This window comes from Apus apus, chromosome 7 (genome assembly GCF_020740795.1).
Source record: "Apus apus isolate bApuApu2 chromosome 7, bApuApu2.pri.cur, whole genome shotgun sequence".
Taxonomy (NCBI): Eukaryota; Metazoa; Chordata; class Aves; order Apodiformes; family Apodidae; genus Apus; species Apus apus.
In genome coordinates, this window is record NC_067288.1 from 27,221,930 (window position 1) to 27,244,591 (window position 22,662).

Consider the following 22,662-nt stretch of genomic DNA (forward strand, 5'->3'; position numbering starts at 1 on the left):
GAATGGACTATTAGCACACAAGAGTTTTATCTCCCAGGCTCCCAGAGCCAGGGAAGATGCTAACGGGCTGCTTGATTTAAGAGGCTTTTTTGAATCCAAGACGTAAATCTCTGCACAAGAATATACTCAATATTGAACTGCATCCAGAGACCACGGTGAGAGCCTGCAGCTCCCTCTTCTTAATGAACTGCCACAAAAACCTGGGGTGGATGGAAGGCGAATGGCACTTCATTTTACTGGGCTTTTCATTACAAGAAGGAAAAAAACAAAAAGCCCTGAGAAGGAATCGGCCGTTATGAAAAGCAACAGCAGCAACAAAACCTCAAAGGAGCACTTCTATACACATTTGAATGGAGAGAGGGAGCAGAAAGGAATCATGTTTTGGGGAAAAGCAATTGCTCAGCTATAGCTCTGCTTCTTGGAAATGCTTGTTTTTCAACAGGGTGTCAGCAGTGATTTAGAGCCTGACACTTGGCTGATGTAAATCAGTGTCACTCCTTTGCCACAGCTGATTTATGCTACGTGAGGATCTGGCCCTGCATTTTCTTTTGTGCACGTGTTTGCCAAAGGACCACTTTTTCCACCACCCCTCTTTCGCTTGCAAATGAAACTATAAGCTCTTCTAGTAAGAGAAAACAACAGACCATGTTGCTTTGGACACCGAGATGCAATTGTTCTGTGAAAAATCCCGATGATGAGTGCTAGAGCTGTGGCCTTTTTCCCAACTTTGTTTTTCTAGGTAAAGGTGATATTCACTCAGAGATGAATTTGCTCCCAAAGGCTTGAATATAATACCTTCTATGTTGGGAAAATGCAGCAGCATGAAGCACCCGTGTATTGCTGTGATTCAGACATCCCAGAGGCATGTGAAATGTAGGATCAAAACAAGTTTTCCTACCAGTGGTTTTATCAACATTGTTTGGCATTGAGCTGGCAGGTTATGTAGAAGCTCTTGCACCAAGGACCACCTTGGCTCGTGGGCAATTCTTACCTTTACACTGACAGGAAAAGGCCTGAAAATAAATGAGCATAAAGTCATCTTAGTTAGAAAGCCAAGTACGCTGCTTTTGTGACCAGAGGGAAGAAATTAATGAACAGAAAGATCTGATGCCTTGGAGGCTGGGGCCTGCAGGAAGGCAGCTAACATCCTCAGCTTTTAAAGCTATTTCTAGAAGGACAGATCACAGGCTGGAGAACCACAAAAGAAGAAATCCAAGTGATGAAAGAAACCCACGTGAAAAACCATGTATAAATACGAGCAAAAACCTGGGATTTGCCTGTAGTTGTTCATTCTCCACTTGGAACACGGCGAGGTTGGAGTAGAGGTGAACGTGAGGATACGTGCAGGGCAGAGTTCATGGCTCACCTTGCTGAAGTCAAAAGAAAGGAAGAAGCTGTCTGGAAAAAAAAAAAAAAAGGGAAAAAAATCAGATTATGAGCAATTACACATTTAGAATTGCAGTCAAAGAAGCTAATATATCTCATGCTGAAGTGGCCAGCATGAGAGTTGTGCTAGATGAGATAAGCAGCAAAAACGTACGTTCCTTTCTTAAACTAAAAGCTTAGAGGGTAAAATTAAACCCTGCAGTTCCACCCTGCTTTTAATGAATGGATTTTCCCCTCTTGCACACTGACATACATTTGATGTAGTTATTTATCCTATATATTTCTTGCGGCATATTTCCCAGGAGACCTTGTTTATCTTGCTCATAAGTACATGATGGATGGATGGTGCTTTGGATAAATGGTATCACAATCAAGATATTTTTATGGATATGGGCAAACCGGGTTATTAACAAAGGAAGGGCAGAGAGGAACCAGTGTGGAAAAGAAAATAGGAAATGATTGATGACAATACACCTGAGGTGGCAAGGTGCAGGCTCCAGATAACCAGCTAACAGAAGAGCAGATAAGGCCAGTGCTTGAGACCAAGCTGTTTCCTACCTCAGGGTGAATGTCACACCAACCACCTGAGTCCTGCATCCCTCTGAGCCTGCAACTTCAGAGCAGGCAAAAACTGCCCAGCAGGAGCAGCTCAAAAATTATTGCCTTCCTTTTTATGCAGTGTAAGGCAGAAGCACAGGAAGATACAGAACATTCAACCCTACCCCAAAAAAACCTGAAACAAAAGAAATGGCAGATTCTGGAGTTGGGGGAGGGACTGGCATTTGTTGTGCTGCTCTGCCACCCCCAACACAGCAGGACTCTTGGTGCTGCATTGCAAGTAAGTATAAAAATATGTTCATAATGGTAATAATTACTGGCTTCATCTCTAGTTTTGTTAATTTACATAAGCAGGGAGAGTGTTGAAACAGGGTATAAAAGGAAGACAAATCTGTGGGCATCATTTGACCTGAAATCTAGCAGTTTTCGTGGGTGCTCACAGGGCCTTGTAGGCATCATGGCAGCAGGAGTTGGAAATCTGGGGACTGTCAACAGCTCTGCGTGGACTCACTGGGCTGCTTCCAGCAAAACCTCCCTATTTGGGAGAGAACCTGGGGAAGAACAACTATATCCATCTGATAGTGGGAGAAGCAGGAGCATGAGAAAGTAATTTAGCAACACTACAAGCAACCACCGGGTCTGCAAGTCCCCAGCCTCACAGGTAAAGCTAAAGTGTCTACGTGACATGAAGAGACAAGGAGCAAATGAATCCAGGCTGGAGACCAGCCTGATTTACACATTCCTGATGGAGATATTTGGAGCTGCAGGAATTGAGCTGGTTTTGTTCTGGGAAGGCTGGAAGTGACAATTACAACTTACCTAAAATACCCTTTTGGGAGCTTCCTAAGCCATGCTGACTGCATTTAGCACACCTCCCAGCAGCAAGGAGGCAGAGAAAATACAGCTTCTCCATGTTTACTGAATTCCTTTGGTTCACAAGCAAACTGCTTGAGTAAATATAACATGGGATGTAGTAAAGCCCATTGAGACAAGAGTGTTACCCAGAGAAACTGGCAGTCAGTGCGTGTCCACATTGTGCCTGGAGCCTTCCTGGGCTTTCAAATGGGGGTTATTAATCTAAACTTACACAGAAAGTGGAAGTCAGAAACACCAGGAAAAGATAGTACCAAAATTTAATGTGTATCAAAATGAAACAATAAAAGCTTCAGTATCGTATTTTTTATTACCCTCCAGGTCATAATAAATCATTAGTTAGTGGGATCGAAGCACAAAATTGCAAGGACAAGATAAAGTTATGTCCTTTGTGGGAGGTTTCTAAGGCTATAGATTCAGTATCAACCACTACTGAAATCATACCTTGATTAGACTATCCCATTGATCTTGAAGATTGTCAAATCTCTCCTCTCTTCCTCCAAAAAATTCCTCAAATATGGAAATGCAGGTAGTGCCACTTCAAAAAATCTGGGCTTTTCTGATCTAGGAACGGGAGTCCAAATTCCAGGTGCTACACTTGGCTCTGCTTGCCCCACCATGACCATGTGTCAGAGTGCTTACTCCAGCTTGATAACCAGGAAAGGTGGTCAAATTTACAAAAGCCACTCGACTCATCTGAGAAAGTCCCTTCATCAGATTTACATCAATGCTTCTCATGAAGGGCAGGCAGCTGCACTGTAGTCCCTGTCCTCAAAGGCACCCATGAACCATAACCAGGGCCCTCTGCTGTGGAGCTTCTACTGTGTCCCTTGAAAAAACTGAAGAATATGATAATTCACATAAGCAGTGACCTCTTTGACCATGGCCCTAAATGAACCTCCTGGCAAATTTCTATCACACAAAAGATACCACAGTTACACAGTGGATGATGGAAGTGTTTTGGGTTGGCAGCTCAACGCTGAAGCCCAGAACAAGTGCAGAGCACTCTTCCCTTACATATGCAATGTGCTCTTCCTTTCTTAAAGCTGTCACAGAAGCCCTGTCAGCAAGCGTGGAGGCGGCACGAAGGCTACAACTTAATGCATGTTCCATTGTTCAGATGTCAGAGAGCCTGAGTTGTTCTCACAAGAATTACATTTAGACAACATCAGTCTGAAAGGAGGGAAGCTGGTGGTAGCAACCCATCATCACCAGCAGCACTAAAAGCCCTCGGAAGAGTGTTTAACCTTGCAGACGCTAGAAGACTCCTGAAGAACTTTGCACTGGTGGAACTGCTACCTTGGAGCAAAGCTACTGCTGGTTATTTTACAGCATGTCCCATTTACAGCAGAAGTCAGTAACAGCAACAATGCTCTAGGTGGCAACTCCCTGGAACGATCCAGCTTGGGTCAGTCATGAAGGAATGCAGAATATTACAGTTCCTCTTCTGCTTGACCTGGACTGCAAAGCACAGCTCCAGGGACAGTAGCAAAGAACAAACCATTCACTTGCTTTGGCTTTTTCATAGCAAACTTGCTCCCTTCTCAGATGTCCTAGCCTAAGTGGACCAGCAATGCAGCTGCTCAAATACAGGGATCAAACTGATGAGCCAGAGCCTGGTTGGGGCAGAGGCAACTACTAAGTGCAGAAGACCTCAGAAGATACTTATTCCAAAATGTTGAAATTACTCTGCTCACACGAAGCATTACAGAAGAGCTGGCTGCTCTTCCTGCTCCAGTAAAGGGTTCTGCCATCCTCGAGTGACAGCCCCTACTCAGGGTGCAGGAAGTTCAGAGGGTGCAAGTGCAGCCATTCCTCCTGCCTTCCCATATCCCCAGGCAGCAGAAGGAGCAGCAGATCCTTTCCAATTGCCCATTCCATAGCATCCCTCCATCCTCTCTCCCCTTTCCAAGGAAGCAGAGCAGTGGTGTATCTCCAGTACTCCCAGTGTATCTTTTCCCCTTCAGAAAGGTGCAGGAGGAAGCTCAGAGCTGCAGTAGGAGTACAACTACTACAGTTTAACAACACTTTGGTGTCACCAGACTGTTCTTCACGAGGTGTTTTTCACTCCTTCCAGACAATTTCTAACATGACCATTTCAGTTAAATACAATAAATTGGGGAACTGAGGCACAGAGGCTTCAAATGTCACACTAGATACTGTTGTGCTCATTGAGATTTAGACTTTACTAGCTGTGTTTTGCTCCACATGACACATCTGTCTTCACAAAAGCTGCATATTAGCACACATTCTGGTGCATGTAAGATCAAAGAGGTTTTTCTTATCTCAAAGGAACCTTCAAAAACAAGATGGTAAAATTTAAATTCATGCAGCTACCAAACAGGGCAGAAGATAAAGCTTGTCCCAGTTAGCACACTGCAATAAAGGCAGAGAGAATTTAACATATTAGGAATAGCAAGCACGTGGGACAACCACAAAGCATGTCCAAAGGTGTGATTCCTAACACACATCCAGCTCCCAATGTCTTCTGGGATGTTTCCAACTTCAGTGCACTTGGATGAGACCCACAAGCAAAGTGAGGCCAACACAGGGAGCCAGTCAGGTATCATCTTCCCACTCTGTTGCAAACTGCTCATCAGTCTTGTGTAAGTTCCTAACAATCCTCTCTAGCAAGTAACAGTCTCAGCATCTGGCCCAGAGCATGATGAACCACCATTTTGTGGTGCAGGGTTGTTGCACTGTCGTCTCCTTGTTCGTTCACCTCTTGAACATGGAGACCAGCTGGCCCAGCAACCCCAGTTTCCATTAATAGCAGCATCTGGGAGAAAATAAAAAACACAAACCAAAGCCAGAAACGACTGTCAGAATAAAGCAGCTCTTTCCACGGGAAGACCTGTCAGCTTCCATGAATCATATTTAAATACAACCAGCTCTGCCCCTGTCCACTTCACTAACAATATACATGAGCCATTAACAATGAGTGATTGTATCAAAGATGTTAATTCTCTGTTCAGCATTTCTGAGGCTGGGTCTACTACAATTTATGCAACAAGGATAAGAAAAAAAAAATCAATTAGCTTTATATTTGCTTGTAGGGTGTTTCTCTCCCTGATGTAGTTCAAGCCTAGGTAAGAAAACAGCAGCTAAACTCATGTCAGCCACACCTTGAGGTGCTAGGGAAAATGTGAGCATGTTCTTCTTCAATGAACAACAGCTTGAATATTCAGCTTTCTCTCCATTGCTTTTCTTATTACACTGTTTCTTCTGGACTCTGAGCATGTGAGTGACATACATTCAAATCCTGAGAATCATGGAGCTGAACATGAAGGTAATACATAAAAGGAGGGAAAAGAAGTGAGAAAAGAAGTCATATGTTGACAAGCAGATGGATGTGAGTCTTTGGGAGGTTTGGATATGATTACATGTGTGGTAAACCGACTGGAACAAGGTGTAAGTGACTCCACAGCTTAAGGCTTCATGGACTTCCTTAGAAACACCTACAAAATTGACCCTCCTCTGGGTGAAATCTTGGCTTCAAGTGGATTTCAGCCTGGCTTGGTTAGGACACAGTCATGCAGAATGAGAAGTGGGTAGAAGATTGTAAACAAAGCACAATGATAAATGCAGTGCATCAAATTGTGGGACTGTGCCAGAGCTCTGGGTGCATGAGATCTGGTATTATTTAGCATCTACATTAATGAACCTGGAAGAAGTAAGCAAAAAGATTAAATTCACAGATCATCCTAAATTAGGAGTTCAGAGCATCAGTCAGGAGACAGCAGAGATACAAAGTGACCAGGAAGCATTAGTAAATGCTTCAAAGCAACATAATAAGATTTGAAGATTAAAATGCATGGTAACATATATGGGGCAAAACTGTGCAAAATACTGGCTGTATCAAAGGGAAAAACTTAGGAAACAGCCGTTGGAGGAGACCTGAGGCTTGTCATGGACTGTAAATTAGGTAGAAGTTGGTATTTGATACAATTGCAAGGTGAGTTTCTGCAGCTTGGAACTGCAGAGGTAAAGCCACCTCCTCATGAGTGCAAATAAATGTAGAAGAGGGCAGGCAAAGTATTTCTGTACCTCTGCAGGACCCCAGCCCCCTGTGCATTGGGCTGGGCAGAGCAGAGACAACCAGTGCCAGGAATCACTTCTCATCCCTGGATGCTCCAAAATAGAGCTGGGACTGTCTCCTTGGGCTTGGTGTCCCTCTCACCTGTCCTCTTGCTGGTCTCACAGGCCGTGCCACTGTAGCCAAGGGGACATAAACATTGACATTCGCTTCCTGAAAGCAAGGAGAAAAGGTGGGATTAGAGGCTTCATGTCACATTTCCCTGAAGACGTCCATTTCCTTCAGACTGCTTTCACAGAGGCGGAGTGGTCAGGGTTGGAAGGGACCTCTGGAGATCATCTAGTCCAACCCCTTACCAGAGGAGGATCACCTTCAATAGGTCACACAGGAACGTGTCCAGACGGTTTTAGATTGTCTGCAGAGAAGAAGACTCCACAGCCTCTCTGGGCAGCCAGTTCCAGGGCTCTGCTACTCTTACAGTAATTTTTTCCTTATGTTTAACTTGAACCTCCTGTGCTCCAGTTTGTGCCCATTGCCCCTTGTCCTGTCATTGGACACTGTGGAAAAGAGACTGCACCCACCCTCCTCAGAGCCCCCTTTAGATATTTACAGGCATTTATGAGATCCCCCCTCAGTTTATTCTTCTCCAGGCTAAACAGACCCAATTCTCTCAGCCTTTCCTCATAGGGCAGATGCTCCAGTCCCCTAATCATTGTATCCCTCTCCAGCAGGGATATGGTGGTAGTGCTGAGAAAGAGGAAGCAGCATCAAGAATGAGCACATAGGACAGAAGCATATCCCAGCCTGGCTTTGCAGCAGAGAAGTTCAGGGCTGTGGTGTGCATCCCATGGCTGGACCCCAAAGGACAGCTTCCACTTAGGAAAAGAACACTCATTTAAAACCTCTTGTTGAGAAGATGCTAAATGAAATGCTAACCTGACTCAGCACCTAAAAAGTTATTTAAACAAGGATAATCATGAGACAAAGCCTTTAAGTGCTACAATCAACTCGCTGGTACCTGAAGCAATCGCTTCTGCATTAGATGATAATGATTCTCATCAGGACTTTTGCAGATGCAGATTGAAATTAGGTACTTAACAAAATGGTCCCTTTGTTGGAAGCTCTCATAACATCATAAAACTCTGTTTAGACAGTACACTTTTCATTCAGTTTGATTATTTTCCTCCCTCATTTTTAACTCACAGTCTGCTTACAAAGGAGGACAGCTTCTCTCAGAAAGAGGGGGAGGTGATGGTGACAACTGTGCTTGGCACATACATGGTGCTTTTCATCTTCAGAACACTTTTACAAACACTAATTAATGCTGAGACAGTAGTCACTTCTCTAGGAGGATGGCAGCAATCTTAAAAGCAAAGGAGGAGACTTTAAGATGCCAAGGTTTGGGGGTTTTTTAAATGCATAATTGAGATGAAACAATTCCTTCCACAAAACTGGCACAGATGGTCACTCCCATTGACGAGGCTCATCCTGTGACTTTGCTGCCTTTACTTACTGGTGGCACTCTACAAACACACCAACTTTAAAAACATCATATATGTACTTAATCACCTGAACGAGAAATGACAGGATAAACTAAAGAGCAGATTACTTGCCAAGCTTCCTCACCCCCGCAACTTCCCAGCTCGCTTCTCATAGAGGGGTAAAGAAGTGGTGCAAAATCTTTCTACCTTGGAGCAAGGGGATGCCATTGCCACGGCACGGAGCACAGCGACAAGTACTGGTCTCCAGCTGAAACTCCTCCAGGGCCCGTTGCAGGTTGCCCTTTATTGCCGCTGTGTCAGCGACGTCGGTCGGAGTCACCAGCTGGAACAGCGGCTCTACCTGAAGGGAGGGGAGAAACTGCATTTGTTTCCAAGTTCAAGCTGGTGTGAGCATCTCAGGGCTCGGTGGGGACACAGCTGGAGAGGGATTTGAAGACCTCATGGTACAGGCTCCAGGTTTCCCAGTAGTGTTTCCTTAAACTTTGTGAGCAAGGCAGCGATGTCAGAAACACTCACAGGGACCCTTCTCCTTGGTTTACAACACCAAAGCACTTGTGTAAAAACAACAACCCTACTGTTAGTTGACCAACAGGCCAAGTTTCACAGAGTTTAGTTAAATCCCTTCTCATCCATTTTCCTGATACTGATTTTTTTAGATCCAGTTGGCTCAAAATTATGCATCCTGAGTCCTCTCTTACTCCAATTTAAAAAAGCTGCCCCCAAAATCCACCCACAACAATCTCCTTCATTCCTCCTCCAGCCACACAGCCCAGCCTACTCGTAGGCATTCACATTTGCACTTTCACTGTGACCATTTCTGCATTTCAAGGCTGATTTCTCTCTTTATGAAGCTAAAAAAGAAGGGTTTCCACCGCCTTCAAAAGGGAAAGGGGTTTGATCTTCATCAACAAGCAAATGGGGCTGGTGGGAGGTGACAAGGAGATGCACACCATGGTGAATGTGCACTAAGGAACAATGAGACTTTGGCTCATTTATTTTCTGAGAACAAGGGAGTTAAAATATGGTCTCAATACTGCCAGTCACCCACTAAGGCCAGTGGGACAATATTGGCACATGTCAACCCAAATTCCCATCCTTGCTGCAGGGATACCTGCCATACAGGCCATGGCAATGCAGTAAGCACAAGAGATCACCCCACTGCTTCCACAGGCTGAAGCTACAAGTAACAAAGACTGTTTCAGCAAAAAAAACCCTGCTCATTTCCTGCTGCTGTATATCCACTCTTCATCAATTATCTGTGATCCATACTTGGCTTTTTGAATTCAGATCATAGAAATGAGGAAATACACTAGGAGTGACCTGCCAAGTGCCTTCAGCAGATGATTTATGAACTGATTTGCTTTAGTTTTCCCTAACTAAGTGTTCTTGGGCTGACATTTAGTCACACTCTGCTGGTACTTTTGATCTTCAGGCCCCACAGGGATATGGGTATGGAAATGAAGGATTAGAGATACCAAACCCAAATTACATCTGTCGGGGGCTTTTCGTGGGCAGGCTGGTCACTGATGCCAGGCAAGACAAAGAACATCACAGTTTTTTGTCGGAGAATTTTCTGGACATGGGATCTAGCATGGAGGGTTGCATTGATGTCTCCTGCCCAGAGGAGTTTCAGAAGACCAACCCACAACACACTAGGGGCTTGAGAAAGCCACCTCCATGCAGCAAGTGCTGGGCAAACAGGCTGTATTTCTAAACTACTGATTTTTCTTTGCCTCTTGTTTTTCAGAATTCAACTTATTTTTTGTTTTTCATTAATGAAAAGTCACAATTTTCAATGAGAAACAAACAGCTTCTACAAATATAAACATTTTTGCCTAAAATGAAAGCAAATTATACAATACCAACATTAATTTCCAACACTACCAGTCCAAAATCCTGTTTAAAAGGATGCTCTCTTGCACCTTTGTGCTATTCACTCAGAGTGAATTTATTTTGACATTAAAAAAGATGAGGCAGGACAGCTACATACTTCTGCTCACTTTTTTTACTTCTACAGTGCCTTGCATTTCTAAAACTCTTCAGGATGAAGAAAACTTTGACTCTTCAAAACCTAACTCCTATTTTTGAGGTTTAGCTGCACTGCACAAACATCCAGCTATGTATGGTGAACCACTTGATCTTCTGAACCAGAGAGAATTGTTGCTGAATAATCACTGATGCTCAGGGAAGAGAAAAGAAATTTAAAGGGAAACAAGTCCTTATAAAATATATGCTGCTGGATATATTTTTGAGAAGTGCTACACTGGTAAAAGAGAAGTCAGATCCTCTGACCTGCCTGGCAGGCAGCAAGTGATCCCATCTGCACAGCCATGTTAGAAGGGTTAAAGCTGTTTACTTCTTGTCCTTCCAACCTCATCCTTTTTAAGACATCACAATTCTGATTTTCTAAATACCCAGTCTTAAGAGAAACTGTTGCACAAGTCAGGTCTACTGTTTGCCATAGAAATTGCCTGTTTTTTTTAAAAAAAAATCCTATTTAAACACAGACTTCTCCAAGGTGCTCAGCTAAGTGAGGCTGAATAGAATGACAAAGACATTACCTTCAGCTTTATGATTTCAGGGTTGTACTGGACAGCATCTCCCCACTCCTGCATGAGTGCAGCCGTGGGCAGCTCCTTGTTCGCCAACGCCACGATGTGTTCGCTCGCTCCGCCGCGAACGACGACGATGAAATCTTCCACAAACTTCTTTTTGGAGGTGCTGCCTGCAAAAATACATTCAGAAAGGGACCAGTTCTGCTCAGGTACGTCTTTGTGGATTGCAGTCGAGGTACAAGCTCACAGCAAAACACTCCTGCATATCACCCATCCCACAGAGAGGGCAAAGGAAAAAAGCCAGAAGTGTTTCACACCTGAAGCCTGGTTTCCTGGGTCCCTTCTGTTCCCTTGCAGCAGTATTCCCATCCTCCTCTCCTGCACCTGCACCTAGATCTCTGCCCCTAACCTTCTTCCCTATGGCTGGTTACACACTTGTAGGTCCTTCCACAGCCTGATGCTCCTCACTACCACGAATACTGCCTGTTCTCCTCTGCGGCTCTTCAGGTGCACCCTCCTCCTGCTGCAACAGAAATGTTTCATGCTTACCTCCAATTTCTTCTAAAATGGATTTACAGCCAGCTTCATTTATTCCAGCCTTCACATAGACACCACAAATATTTGCACCAATGCCAAAGCCATACTGTGCACATTTCTGGACGTCGCTCAGAGAATAACCTTTAATAGATATCAAAAAATAGTTGGTTTATTACAGCTGTTAAATGTTTGATGTCCACACATACAGAAATGGTGAGCTGATAAATATTTTTCCTTTGGAAAAAAGGCAATGAGATGGAGAAGCCTTTTTTGGGATATTTAATAGATGTCTATGAAATAACGAAATCTCTCCATTTTATAGAACTCTGAAACCAAAAGCAAATGCAAAGTAAATGCTAGGAGAGGTTTTTAATGACCAACTCAGCCTCACTGGGTTATGGGGAACTGCAATGGGTGGGAGCCTGGTTGGTGACTTGAACACCAAACAGCTGAGAAATGGGGCAGTGCTGATGGTTTGAGAGTATCTGGAATCTGAATCTAAACTCTGTCCCTCCAGCTTGTACCTGACTGCAGGAAAAGCAGCTTCTTGGAGAGCAGAAGAGCAAACAGACCATCACACATGGCAGAGTCCACAGAATGCTTTAGCAAACAGACAGCAGCCACTCACCCCTTTGCCAATGAATAAATAAGAGAGTGCAGCTATTGATTAATGTCACATGGCTTGCTCTGGTCTACACAACAATCATCATTTCTCGCAAAAAAAAGAAGCCAGAGCCAAAGAGCAAGAGCAATGTCAGGTCCAAGAGTCACCCAGCAAATTATTTACTGTTTCCTACATGCTGGAAAAGCTCTCGAGGCAAAAGGTGCTTCAAAACTTGTCATTTGAAAGGCGATGGAAAAAGAGCTCAGGTGAGGGTTTGCAAAGCTAACAAAAGCTTTAAGCTACACAATTCTCGTTCATCTGAAAATCCTGTCAGCCTCCAAAATGTGTTGTCTAAAATACTTGGTATTGGCCAAAAAACTTGGGCCTTTTATTGTGAACTGGCAGCACCCACAGCTTGAGAGCTACATGAAGCCCATGATGCTGAGCATGCTTTGAAAACCAGGCTCTTCACTCACTGCCAAAAAGCCCTTCTAGTCCCGTATTTCCCGCGGGCTTTCTTTGGGGATGTTGCTGACTCCTTCTCCCACTATCCCTCTTTTCTGACCTCAGACCTGAACCATCACCGGGTTCCAGCAGAGGGGTTTTCCCATCAAAAAGCCAGCCAAAAAACCCTTCTTCACAACCACCAGATGCACGTACTTGCCTTTTGGAGCTCCTCACTGTTCATGACCAAAGTATATTCGTAGATGCCGCCGACAGTAGCCTCGGTGATGTAATGGGTGCCATAGTCCCTGTAGAGCTCCCTGTACTCCCCGTAGCTGTACTCTGATGGGAGCTGCCGGAGCCTCTGCAGGAACTCATGATGAAGCATCAGGGCTCGTGGCTTCAGCTTATACACAGCAACAGCCAACTCTGAGCGGGCGTGAATGAATTTGCTGGACTACAGGAGATGCAGAAACACAAGAGAATCCTGAAGAAGTGAGGGATGGCATCCTTGCGACAACATGTAGTCATTTGCTATCAAACAATTAACACTGGTCAGGATTTATCACTTTAACAGTCTGCAACGGGAAATCTTTGAATTCAGCAAACCCAAAACTTTAGTAGTAAAGTTTCTGAAAATCAGGGCTGGTATAAGACAGGGAAGAAGAAAGAGGGAGAGATACCCAGTACAGGTTAGGTGATGGCTCAGGCCACAGCTGGGATATGGGGACAGCCAGGGTCCAGGCTCTGCTGTGACAGACTCAGGATACAAGTGGCATCCCAAAAGACTGCTCTGCCCCTAATAATGTTGACCAGCCTTTGTCACTCACAAGCTCTCCTGAAAAACTCTTTTGACATCTGAACTCACGATAATCTATATGTGAACTGGTAACACTCTGGCTGAGCCAAATTATTATTTATATTCCCCAGAATATGCCAATAATAAAACACAAAGAAATAAGAAAACACACACACTCTCACAGGTATTTGTATGTCTCTCTCTCTGTGTACATGGGTATATATTATGTCTCCCCTTTCTGGTATAAAAGACAGGAACAGAAGAGGTCTTCTATCATGTCCAAAGGATTTAGTGTCCAGTTGTTTGGGTCAGCAGGGTAAGCACATTAGGGGACATTTCAATATAGAACTCTGCAGCTTAACTAATAAATTAAAGACTTAGTATAGGGCTCCTTAAGAATATCTATTGTAAATGCTTCTTATATACCTCTGATCTTGTAATGGGAAATGCCTCTTTGCAGGAAGCAAATGCAAGTTCAATAGAACCAGGAATAATCTGCCATTCCTGAGTGTGCTTTGTGCTGATGGGAGAGACACAATCAGTGACCCTATGAAACCACTGACATCAGTTAGGCTTCTTCACAGTAGTAACAGATGAAAAAAAGAAATCAAAAGATGGTGCACACTACCTTGGACTGCATCCCATGAAGCAGTCCTAGGAGCTCTAGATTAAAACATGTCTAGCCAGCTTAAAGTCTGCATCTGATCACAGCTGCCACTGAATCTCAGCAGAGGAGACAGGCAGTGACTGTGCCACCTCATTTTGTGTTGTGTGTGCCCTGGCCTGGTGAATGAGATAGTCAGCAGAGAGCTCACACCAGCCAAAGTACAATGGCATCTGAGAGTCCAGAATTCACCCCAGATTTCTTTGTTACTCACTGTAACTGCCTCGCAGGGCAGAGGGAACTCTGAGCTCCCACGTTTGTTGGCTAAAGCCCAATTCTACCTGTGCAGATTCCCTTGGAGGAGTCGCTGCTCTGGCTGCACCCCCTCACCCCCCTGCCAGGCTGCTTTGGCATCACTATCAGTGATGCATCCCCTGTGCCTGCTGCCACCAGGGGCCTGCTCTACCTCCCTTTGGAGATACAGCAACACCCAACACTGCCATTTTCACTTTTTAAGTCCAGGGGCTGGAGTGATAGGAACTTTTGCCCAGGTGACAGGGCAAGGTGCCCAGTGTCCCATGGCTGGGGTGCAGCACGGAGACCCTTGTCACTTGTACATTTACTAGCAAGACCACTGTAGGGAGGGGAGACCACCTGAATGGGCTTCTTAAGATTCTTTTTTTAATTACTTCACTACAAATATCCAAACATGGCTGCCCAGCAGGGCACGGGATGGACTGCATTCTGCTGTGGCTGATTTTGGAGGTTAGGCTGTCTGGTTCCTGCCAGATAGGTGAAAGAAAAAGCTCCTGGGTGCTGCAAAGACACTCAAAGGCATTGTGGTTTTAGAAAACACTTGACCAATGCAAACTGCAAAATCAAACGGGGGAAAACTTCATTTATCCTGGTCCTGGCTGCTGACCTGATGATGGGGATCAAACCAATACACACACGTTAACAGAGAATTAAGTGGAGCAGTGCTTACAGTTGAAGAAAATCTCTTCATCCTTTGTATGGACTTCTTGAACCTGTTGTCATTAGAACTGTAACCAAGTTCAAACACTTGTGGTATTTTTATACCAAAGCTGAAGCTAGTCTGTGAAGCCTCTGCCTTCAGGACACTGCTTTCATAACTTGAGTAGGAGTCATATTCAGTCATTGTAAATTCATATTTGCCCATGGTCTAAAGAGAAAGGAAAAACAACACGTTTAATTTCCTGCACAGTGATTGTACACCTGAAGCATGGGGAAGGAGAACAGATACAAATATACTTGTGGATTAATGCTTGCACTTTGAAGATGAAAAGCCTTGTATAATTGCAAAGCACTATTATTATTAACACTGGTACTTCAGGAATCCTTGATTTACAGCAGCAGAAAAGTTACTATCTCCTCTGTACTGCAAGGTCCTCAGGCTTTTACTGAGTATGTCAGTCTTATGCAAAGGAGGTGAAATCTTAAACAAAGGCATCAATTAAAGGAAGAATTCAAAGAGGAAAAGGTTTCCTAATGGGCAACACTCAAAAATACCATGCTATGTCATCGAGAGCTTTTAGGTCAAATATATGTTTGAAATAAAGCTTTGATGCACCACAGAACTGAGCTGGGAGCCTTTGCCTTCACACAAAACACCCGAGTGCTGTCACATCTTAGGTTGTTGCTCTGCCACATCCTAGGCTGTTGCTCAAGGACAGCTCTCCCAGCCTGGCTCTCAAAGGCACTCTACAATTCCATCTCCAACTAACCCCCCCATGCCCACTGGGTGGCTGTGGGGCCCTCATGGACAGGTGGCACCAGGAAGGTTAGGTCAGTTTTTGCAATGGCAAGGTCCAAGGGAACGTTGCCCTCTATTCCAGTGCACGCAGACTGGGGACTTCTCCAAGCCCACCAATGCAGGGGGTATGATGATGTTCTAAAACTAGGGCTAAACTCAGCCTCATACCATTCAATCTCACAAGTCTGGTAATTCTTTATAAAATTATTTAGTCATGAAGCTTTATTGCTATTACACACTGAATTTAATGGGTTGTATGTTTGTTTATTTGCAGAAGAATCTGACATGTACCTCTGGTGTGTAGCTTTCTACATTATATGGCTTTCTGAATCTTGTGTCCATGATAAAATGGGGAGAACACCCTCCAGCATAGTACCTGTGGTCAAGAACTAATCCTTCCAAGTTGTTTGTGAAGATATTTAACCTGTACAGAAAGCAGAACAGCAAAGTGTTAAGATTAGAATTGAATTAGGGGCAAACATCAAATGATGCTGAGAAAGGCTCAAGATTTTTTGTTTGTCTGATCAACCCATTTGCTCCAAAAAAACTCCAACTGACTGACAAGAAAGCAAAAGACAGAGTCTTTGACAGTGAATGTATTAAGTAGAGAACCAGCCAGAAATGACATCAGACCATTACTACAACCAGCACCGGCACCTTCTGTAGCCTTACTGGAACTCTCTGGGAAGAGCAGAACTGGTCCAGCCAAACACCCACCCCACCAGGTTGCCTACCCTGAACATTCCCAAGTGCCCACAGTAACCAGCAGGATCTTCAAAGATGCCAAACCATGTCATCAGTCCAGACTAATTTTCAACTCACGTTTCTTTGTCCTAGTTTATCACTCATCATTTTTGCTGGGTTGGTCAAGGATCAACTAGAAGTCAGTAGATGAGATTGAAAATGTTAAGGGAACAAGATCTAGGTACTCGAGCAACTGTTCAACTACTCCTTGAAGTTATTAGGATGATCTCCTTTCATGCTAGTGGATGATGGATGGTCATTTTAACTTGTCTGTTCTAAGAGAGAATGTCAAAGTTCAGCCTTTTTAGATGAGCTGATTAAATCCCATAACTTGCTTTTCCTATTGCTGCTGGAGGGATCTGTTGCAGGAAAAGCCCTTCTATTGCTCCCTGTCAGGACACCCTCACACCCCCCTCATGGCAGGCAGCTGAGGACACAGCACACATCTCCACAAGCTCATCCTCATATAGCAACAAGAGTCATTAGAGGAAACTTCACCCCAAAAAAGGATTAATTGCTAACAGTCCATGTCGTGTTCCTGTTAGTGTTCCAGGCCTCTGCTGGATCTGTCTCTCCTTATTTTGGGGAGAGAGACTTGTGTGATAATCACTCTGAAGCTGTTAAATATTAACTCTAATTTTAGAATAATCTGAAAGTCCACTAAAAGCAAATTACTGAGAAACAGCAGCTTCAAAGAGATGAGAAGCATGTTCCTGTAATTGTCCAACATTATTTTTAATTTTGATTAAACTCAGAAGCACAAAGCATTAGCAATGACATGTGCAGCAGCAATATCTCCAGAGAATAAAGAGGAAATTATAATTTTTTCCTCACTATATTTTTTCTTTCCCTTTCTTTTATGTAAAAAGCTTTTTTTTTTTCCCCTGCAGAATGAGAAAAAACTCTTTTCACACAGTCTGATATTACAGCAAGTTACCACAGTCTTAGCTTGTAAAAGCCAGATCAATTCAGACGTGGATTTGAACCCCAAAAAAGTTGAGGTTTGGTAACATGCAGGTTAATCCTATCTCACTCACACAAAGTTTACCATCTCTCACTGTTGTGGAAGAAATTAAAGAAATTTTCATCCCCCAAATCCAATACACTGTGCAAAACCCAAAAATCCATGGTCAGGTGTAGACTGTAGGCAATACAAGATGCTGACTGAAGTAATTCTGTAACAATTGGTAGATTTTAAAATTTTAAGAAACCTTCCTTTGATTTTATTTCAAAACCATGATTTGCAGCTGTGTCTCCATTCCTAAAGGCTAGGACATTCCTGCTCCCCACAGATCAATGAGGCCAAAGTCTAACTTTACTTATATCTGTGCAAAATAACTGGATTACTGAAACTCTCCCACTGATGAATTTAAGGGCAAGTACCTGTAGATATTAGAGAAATGGTTAGTGCTGACATTTCCCTCCTCACTCACCAGATGCTGACAACACAAAGAGCACCCACAGGCCCTCACAGTACGTATTTGCAAGCTGAGCTGATGATCTCTGGAGGGTGCACTAGAACCTCTGGGTACATCTGGGACTTCTACTGACCTCACCTCTCTCAAAAAGACTCATGAGGTCAAATCAGGATTCTCTCAATAGGCTTTGGAACAGAACCCCAAGGGCTGTTGAATCCTGACTCCTGGACTCAGAAATTGCTGCATCCATTCAGTGTTTATGTCTGAAGCCACACAAGATCACTCTTATCCTTACGTAAGAAAACACCTCATGAAGATCACTGACTTACCCTTTTGCCAGGTTCTCAATTCCCCAGTATTGCTCCATCTTCTGGTCACATTTTTTAAACACTTTTTTGCAGTTTTTTTCATCTGACTGGTCCCCACAATCATCATCCCCATTACAAAGCAGCCTCCGTGCAATGCATCTCCCTAGAATGCAAGGCATGAATTACTCAGAAAACAACCTGTTCTCACACTTCCTGCTAGTTTTGAACAATCACAGTCCCTGACTCAGAGTCTAGAATCAAAACAAAAGACTCCTATAACATATGGTTCAAAACTAGCTGGAAAAGATTCCCTCTCTGTCTGCATGGAAAAGCGTCAGATTTTTAATCACCAAAATCCCACCTGCTCTGTTTTGCTCAAAACTTTCACCATCTTAAAATTCCTTGCTCAACCTCAAAATGATAGAAACAAATCCCTAATTAAAAGTATAAAAATTAGAGAGAACAGAAAAAGGGACAAGGGAAGGTAACTCTGACCTCTGTCCCCCAGTCCCAGCACTCCGCTCCCTGCACACTTTGCTCTCCACTACCAGGTTGCAGATGCAAAGTAGAGGCTGATCACATTTTGGACAAACTGCTGTCTTGCCTCCCCACACTGCTTAGTGTCCCCAACTAATTATTCATTGATATGGATGGAGGGATATACGATGAGGAACATTATAACCTCCTGTGCTCTTGGGCATGTGGCAAGGAGGCCCACTGCATGCTCTGCTGCTGTCAGATCCACCCGTGCTACAGGTTTTACAGGTATAACTGGGTCTTAATTTCCTATTTTTAAAGACATGCTTTAGACTGACAGACTTTGGCAAACACTGATGCAAACACAAGCACGGACGGACCCAGCTCAGCTCCTGACACCTCTTTCGCCCAGCAAACTCTTGCAGAAGCAGAAAGTTCAGCATGGTGTTGTCACAGATGCCACCTCAGCACCACTTCTTGCTCCCCAAGTCCTCACCTGTAACTGCACACACAAAACCATCACAGCGAACTGTATTCCTGCAAGGTTTGCTTGTGACACAATCTTCAGTTTCTCTGTCAGAGTAATCACACGGATCTCCATTGAACTGAGAAGGTTGTTCCAGGCGGGCAAATCTGTACTGTGATGAAATAAAAAATATTGACTCCAGTGTACAGTAATTGTGAATTTTACGCTTCCCTAGTTATAAAAACAAACTTTGTGTTGGGGAGATTTCATCTAAGAGTACTGGCATATAAAAAAAAAAAGTGTCAGCAAAGAAGTGTGATGCTGGTAACATGCCCCGTTTCAAAGGTTTCTGATCTGCGACAGTTTTAATTTTACTAAGGAAGGATTGGGGATTGGAAGGGATGAAGGGAAGTTTGCTTTTCTTTGACAGTTTGTTTAAACGAGCCTGACAGGGTAGTGGGGGCATTTGCAAGAGTAAGGAAGGATTCAGTTGCATCTCCTCCCTTTCAATTAGCGTTGGTAACGACATCCCTTGTTATTTTCTGTCAGTGTATTTACTTGGCCCTCTGTATCATCAGGGATTTTTTTCCGCCCACAACACTGCTGTGAAGCAGTCAATTACTTCATCCAATATGTCAGCCCTCCTTTTTTCCCCCAGCTTTTAAGATTAACTCTTTGCTATGAAGCTTCATTCTTCCCAACTCCCAACACTGGTTATTCCTGCAGTAGACTGGGAATAGCTTCTTCAACTCATTAGCGGAGGTCACTCTAGCAACAGGGATTTTGCTCTTCACACTACTGGGATCATCATGTTCATTCTCGGGTAGAAAATGCTCGTTGGCAGACAAGAAACAGCATCTTAATGCTGAGTGTCTCCAGGTCCCACGGGGCACCATGAGGGGGGATGGTGCCTTGCACTGAGGCTGGAAGAAGAGGACCGTGTGCTGGAGAGAAAGTCCCTGCAAAGCCTGGGTTTGCTGCCTGTGTTTTCACCAAGCCTGGGCTTACACCTTCTCAGGACAGTGAAGTGGCCTGGAAACCACTGGAGTTACTGGGGGTGAAGAGCTGAAAAGCTAAAAGCCACCTGAAAGCAAAAGCCTGCAGCCTCACCAGAACAAGGCATTCCTCAGCAGCTCCACACCGTTTATCCAACCCCGTGGACAAAAAAAGACAAGGCATGGAAGAGGCCCTGCCTCCTGGCTTCTCAGGCTTCATGCCTAGACCACAAACACTCACCCTTTTCTTTTGACAGGGATCACACGTGCTCCAGGAGGACCAGGCAGAGAGCACACAGTCGCGGGGCTCTGGCCGGTCGCTCACAGACCGGGCACGTCTGCTGCTGGCCATGCTCTCGTTGGTGCTGCTGAGGTTGAGGGACTCCTTTTCACTGCATTCAACAACACAAGAGCTTCAGGGTATGAAACCACCCAGCTACAAGGACAGAGCAATCTGACCTACGCCTGTGCTAAAACTACACACCAGAGAACAAACACTTGTTGGACCTCACCAAATCTTTCATGGGACCTCTCAATTTCAGTAATCGTTTTACGCTGGCACTGATTCTGGATGAAACTTGATCCACTCTTCCATGCCCAAGAGCAGACCCAGTCTTCTACATCACCACCATGAGAGTAAGTCTGCAGAGCACGCCAGGCGGGTGACTGCAGGACATACATTTGACCTAGCCCACTGGAATCTCAACCCATGTCCCAACAACCTGGGCTTCACCTCAAGCTGTGCAAGCCCTACCAAACAACCTGGGAAAGTGGCCAGCAGTAAAATCTGCACCATCAGTTGCTGCCCTTGTCCCACCACTCCCTCTGCCTGCTGTATGGGCAGCACTTTGGTACCTCACTGCTGTACATGATGCACAAGCTCCAAGGTCAGATACCTCCAGGACAAACCCCAGCTGCAGCACTAGGGCTGGCCTGCACTAGGCATTTCTGAAAACCAGCTTAAGCACCTCCCTTTGTCAAGCAGCCTGCTTTTTCTCAAGCTGGCCAAACCCATCAGTCTTACACTCTATTCTCCGTTCACAATAGACAGTCATTAACCCATTAATCCCATTCATCCCAGTAATGAACCTGAAACCCAAGTGTGAGCCTTTTCTCTCCCGCCCCTCACGTGACAACTGTCTCCAAGGTTTCCACAACACCACAGCCAAAATGCTGCCTACTCTTTTGGCAGATGCAGTATTTCTGATTAAATCCCCATCCCAGACAAATGTTTCCTTGTAGCACCTCACCTAAGTGGGAAGCTTTAGTAAAACATTGACCAGTAAACTACCACAGCAGCATTCCCAGTTCCTCCACTAAGACAAGGAACAGCACCAGCTGAAGCTTTGAGGATGATTTAGTGCCTGGCACGGGGCTCCTATCACTGGGTATTAAAAATCACATGGAATAAAGGAATTACAAAAACTTGTCAGCTCTCTGAGGCATGAAACCAGGGTTTAAAGTTCAGAGAACCGTGGAAAAAATATAGTTAGACTAGAAAGAGTACAGTCACTGATTGACTGAAGTCCTCTGAAAAAGCACCATCTATTAAGCCAACAGGGAAAGAAATAACTATCAGCCACATCCCTGCCACATAGGTACTCGAAGAAAACCAACCCCCATCTCTCCAGCAGAATGTGGGACCACTAGCACAGAGGAGGCTGCACGTTGCAAACAGATTCCCTCACGACACCAGGACCGTGGTGATTTGTCATCTCAGATTTATCAGACAGGATTACTTTCTATAGGCAGACACAACGCACCGCATTAACTTCCAAACAAGGTCCTTCTCTAGCCAGGAGAAATGCAGAATGATTGCTCCAGACAGCATTTATGTGCTATAAAAGGAAGAGCAGAGTGTCTGTCCTGGCTTTTTGCTCTTTTTCATATCCCCCGTGGACACAGCCTCACAAACATTCACTTACCCAACGCCATGAACATTTAAGACGCCGAGCGCGGCACAAAGCAGCAACAGTTTGATGATGGGGCACGGGGCAAACGCGGTGCGTGCTGTGCTCATGGCTCCCAGGTACCAGCAGAGATCCAAAACCACCCTTCCATCTGCTGGGGGGGTGTGTGGAAATGGTTCAAGTAGAAAAAGATGAATTACCGGGTCATTTTCCCAAACTGTAAACAGCAGATGACCCAGCACCTGGCGGATCCACAAGGTAAATGTTGCAATTGTTAGTACACAGCTTTCTGGAGGCAAGGGGGAAAGAAGCAAAGCTCTGTCCAGAAGCAATTCAAGCTTTCATTTGTAATGCTCCTTTCAAGGGACACAGGAAAAATGAATATTTCAACAACTGAAACATCCTCGAGTCTTGGCAAGAGGGAAGCGATAAGTAAACTAAAGCTGCTTTCTAGGAAACACAGCAGACTGCAAAATCATTTCTTTATTTCTGCTTTTCATGTCTGTCTTCCAGAGGAAGGCCAGGCATGAGGTATAAGCAGCCATTCTCATGGCTCAGGAACCCTCATGCCCAACAGTGCCCTTTGCTGCCTCTCACCAGGGCTTGGGATGCTGGGGAAGACAAGAGCCCCAGCCCTGGGCTTGTTCCTTCCATAAAACCCCCCAGTTCTAC

At 44.5% G+C, this 22,662-nt stretch overlaps 1 protein-coding gene across 3 annotated transcripts; it reads right to left on the reverse strand.

Moving 5' to 3' along the window:
- Nucleotides 1-215: 215 nt before the first annotated feature.
- On the reverse strand, nucleotides 216-22,221 carry C8B (complement C8 beta chain). 3 transcript variants are annotated; one of them, XM_051624328.1, is made up of 12 exons: nucleotides 22,006-22,221; nucleotides 20,322-20,472; nucleotides 19,116-19,257; nucleotides 18,164-18,305; nucleotides 15,964-16,096; nucleotides 14,884-15,081; nucleotides 12,712-12,952; nucleotides 11,460-11,588; nucleotides 10,917-11,080; nucleotides 8,542-8,695; nucleotides 6,998-7,066; nucleotides 216-1,398 (listed from the first exon to the last, which is right to left on the reverse strand). In XM_051624328.1, the coding sequence occupies exons 1-12, from the start codon at nucleotides 22,098-22,100 to the stop codon at nucleotides 1,169-1,171; spliced, it is 1,848 nt and encodes a 615-aa protein (XP_051480288.1). In that variant the 5' UTR covers nucleotides 22,101-22,221; the 3' UTR covers nucleotides 216-1,168. The 3 variants fall into 3 exon arrangements, with proteins under 3 accessions (XP_051480288.1, XP_051480289.1, XP_051480290.1); XM_051624329.1 differs by lacking the exon at nucleotides 22,006-22,221 and adding an exon at nucleotides 21,844-21,894; XM_051624330.1 differs by lacking the exon at nucleotides 216-1,398 and adding an exon at nucleotides 3,059-5,596 and having other exon boundaries at nucleotides 22,006-22,213.
- Between the last annotated feature and the right edge of the window lie 441 nt (nucleotides 22,222-22,662).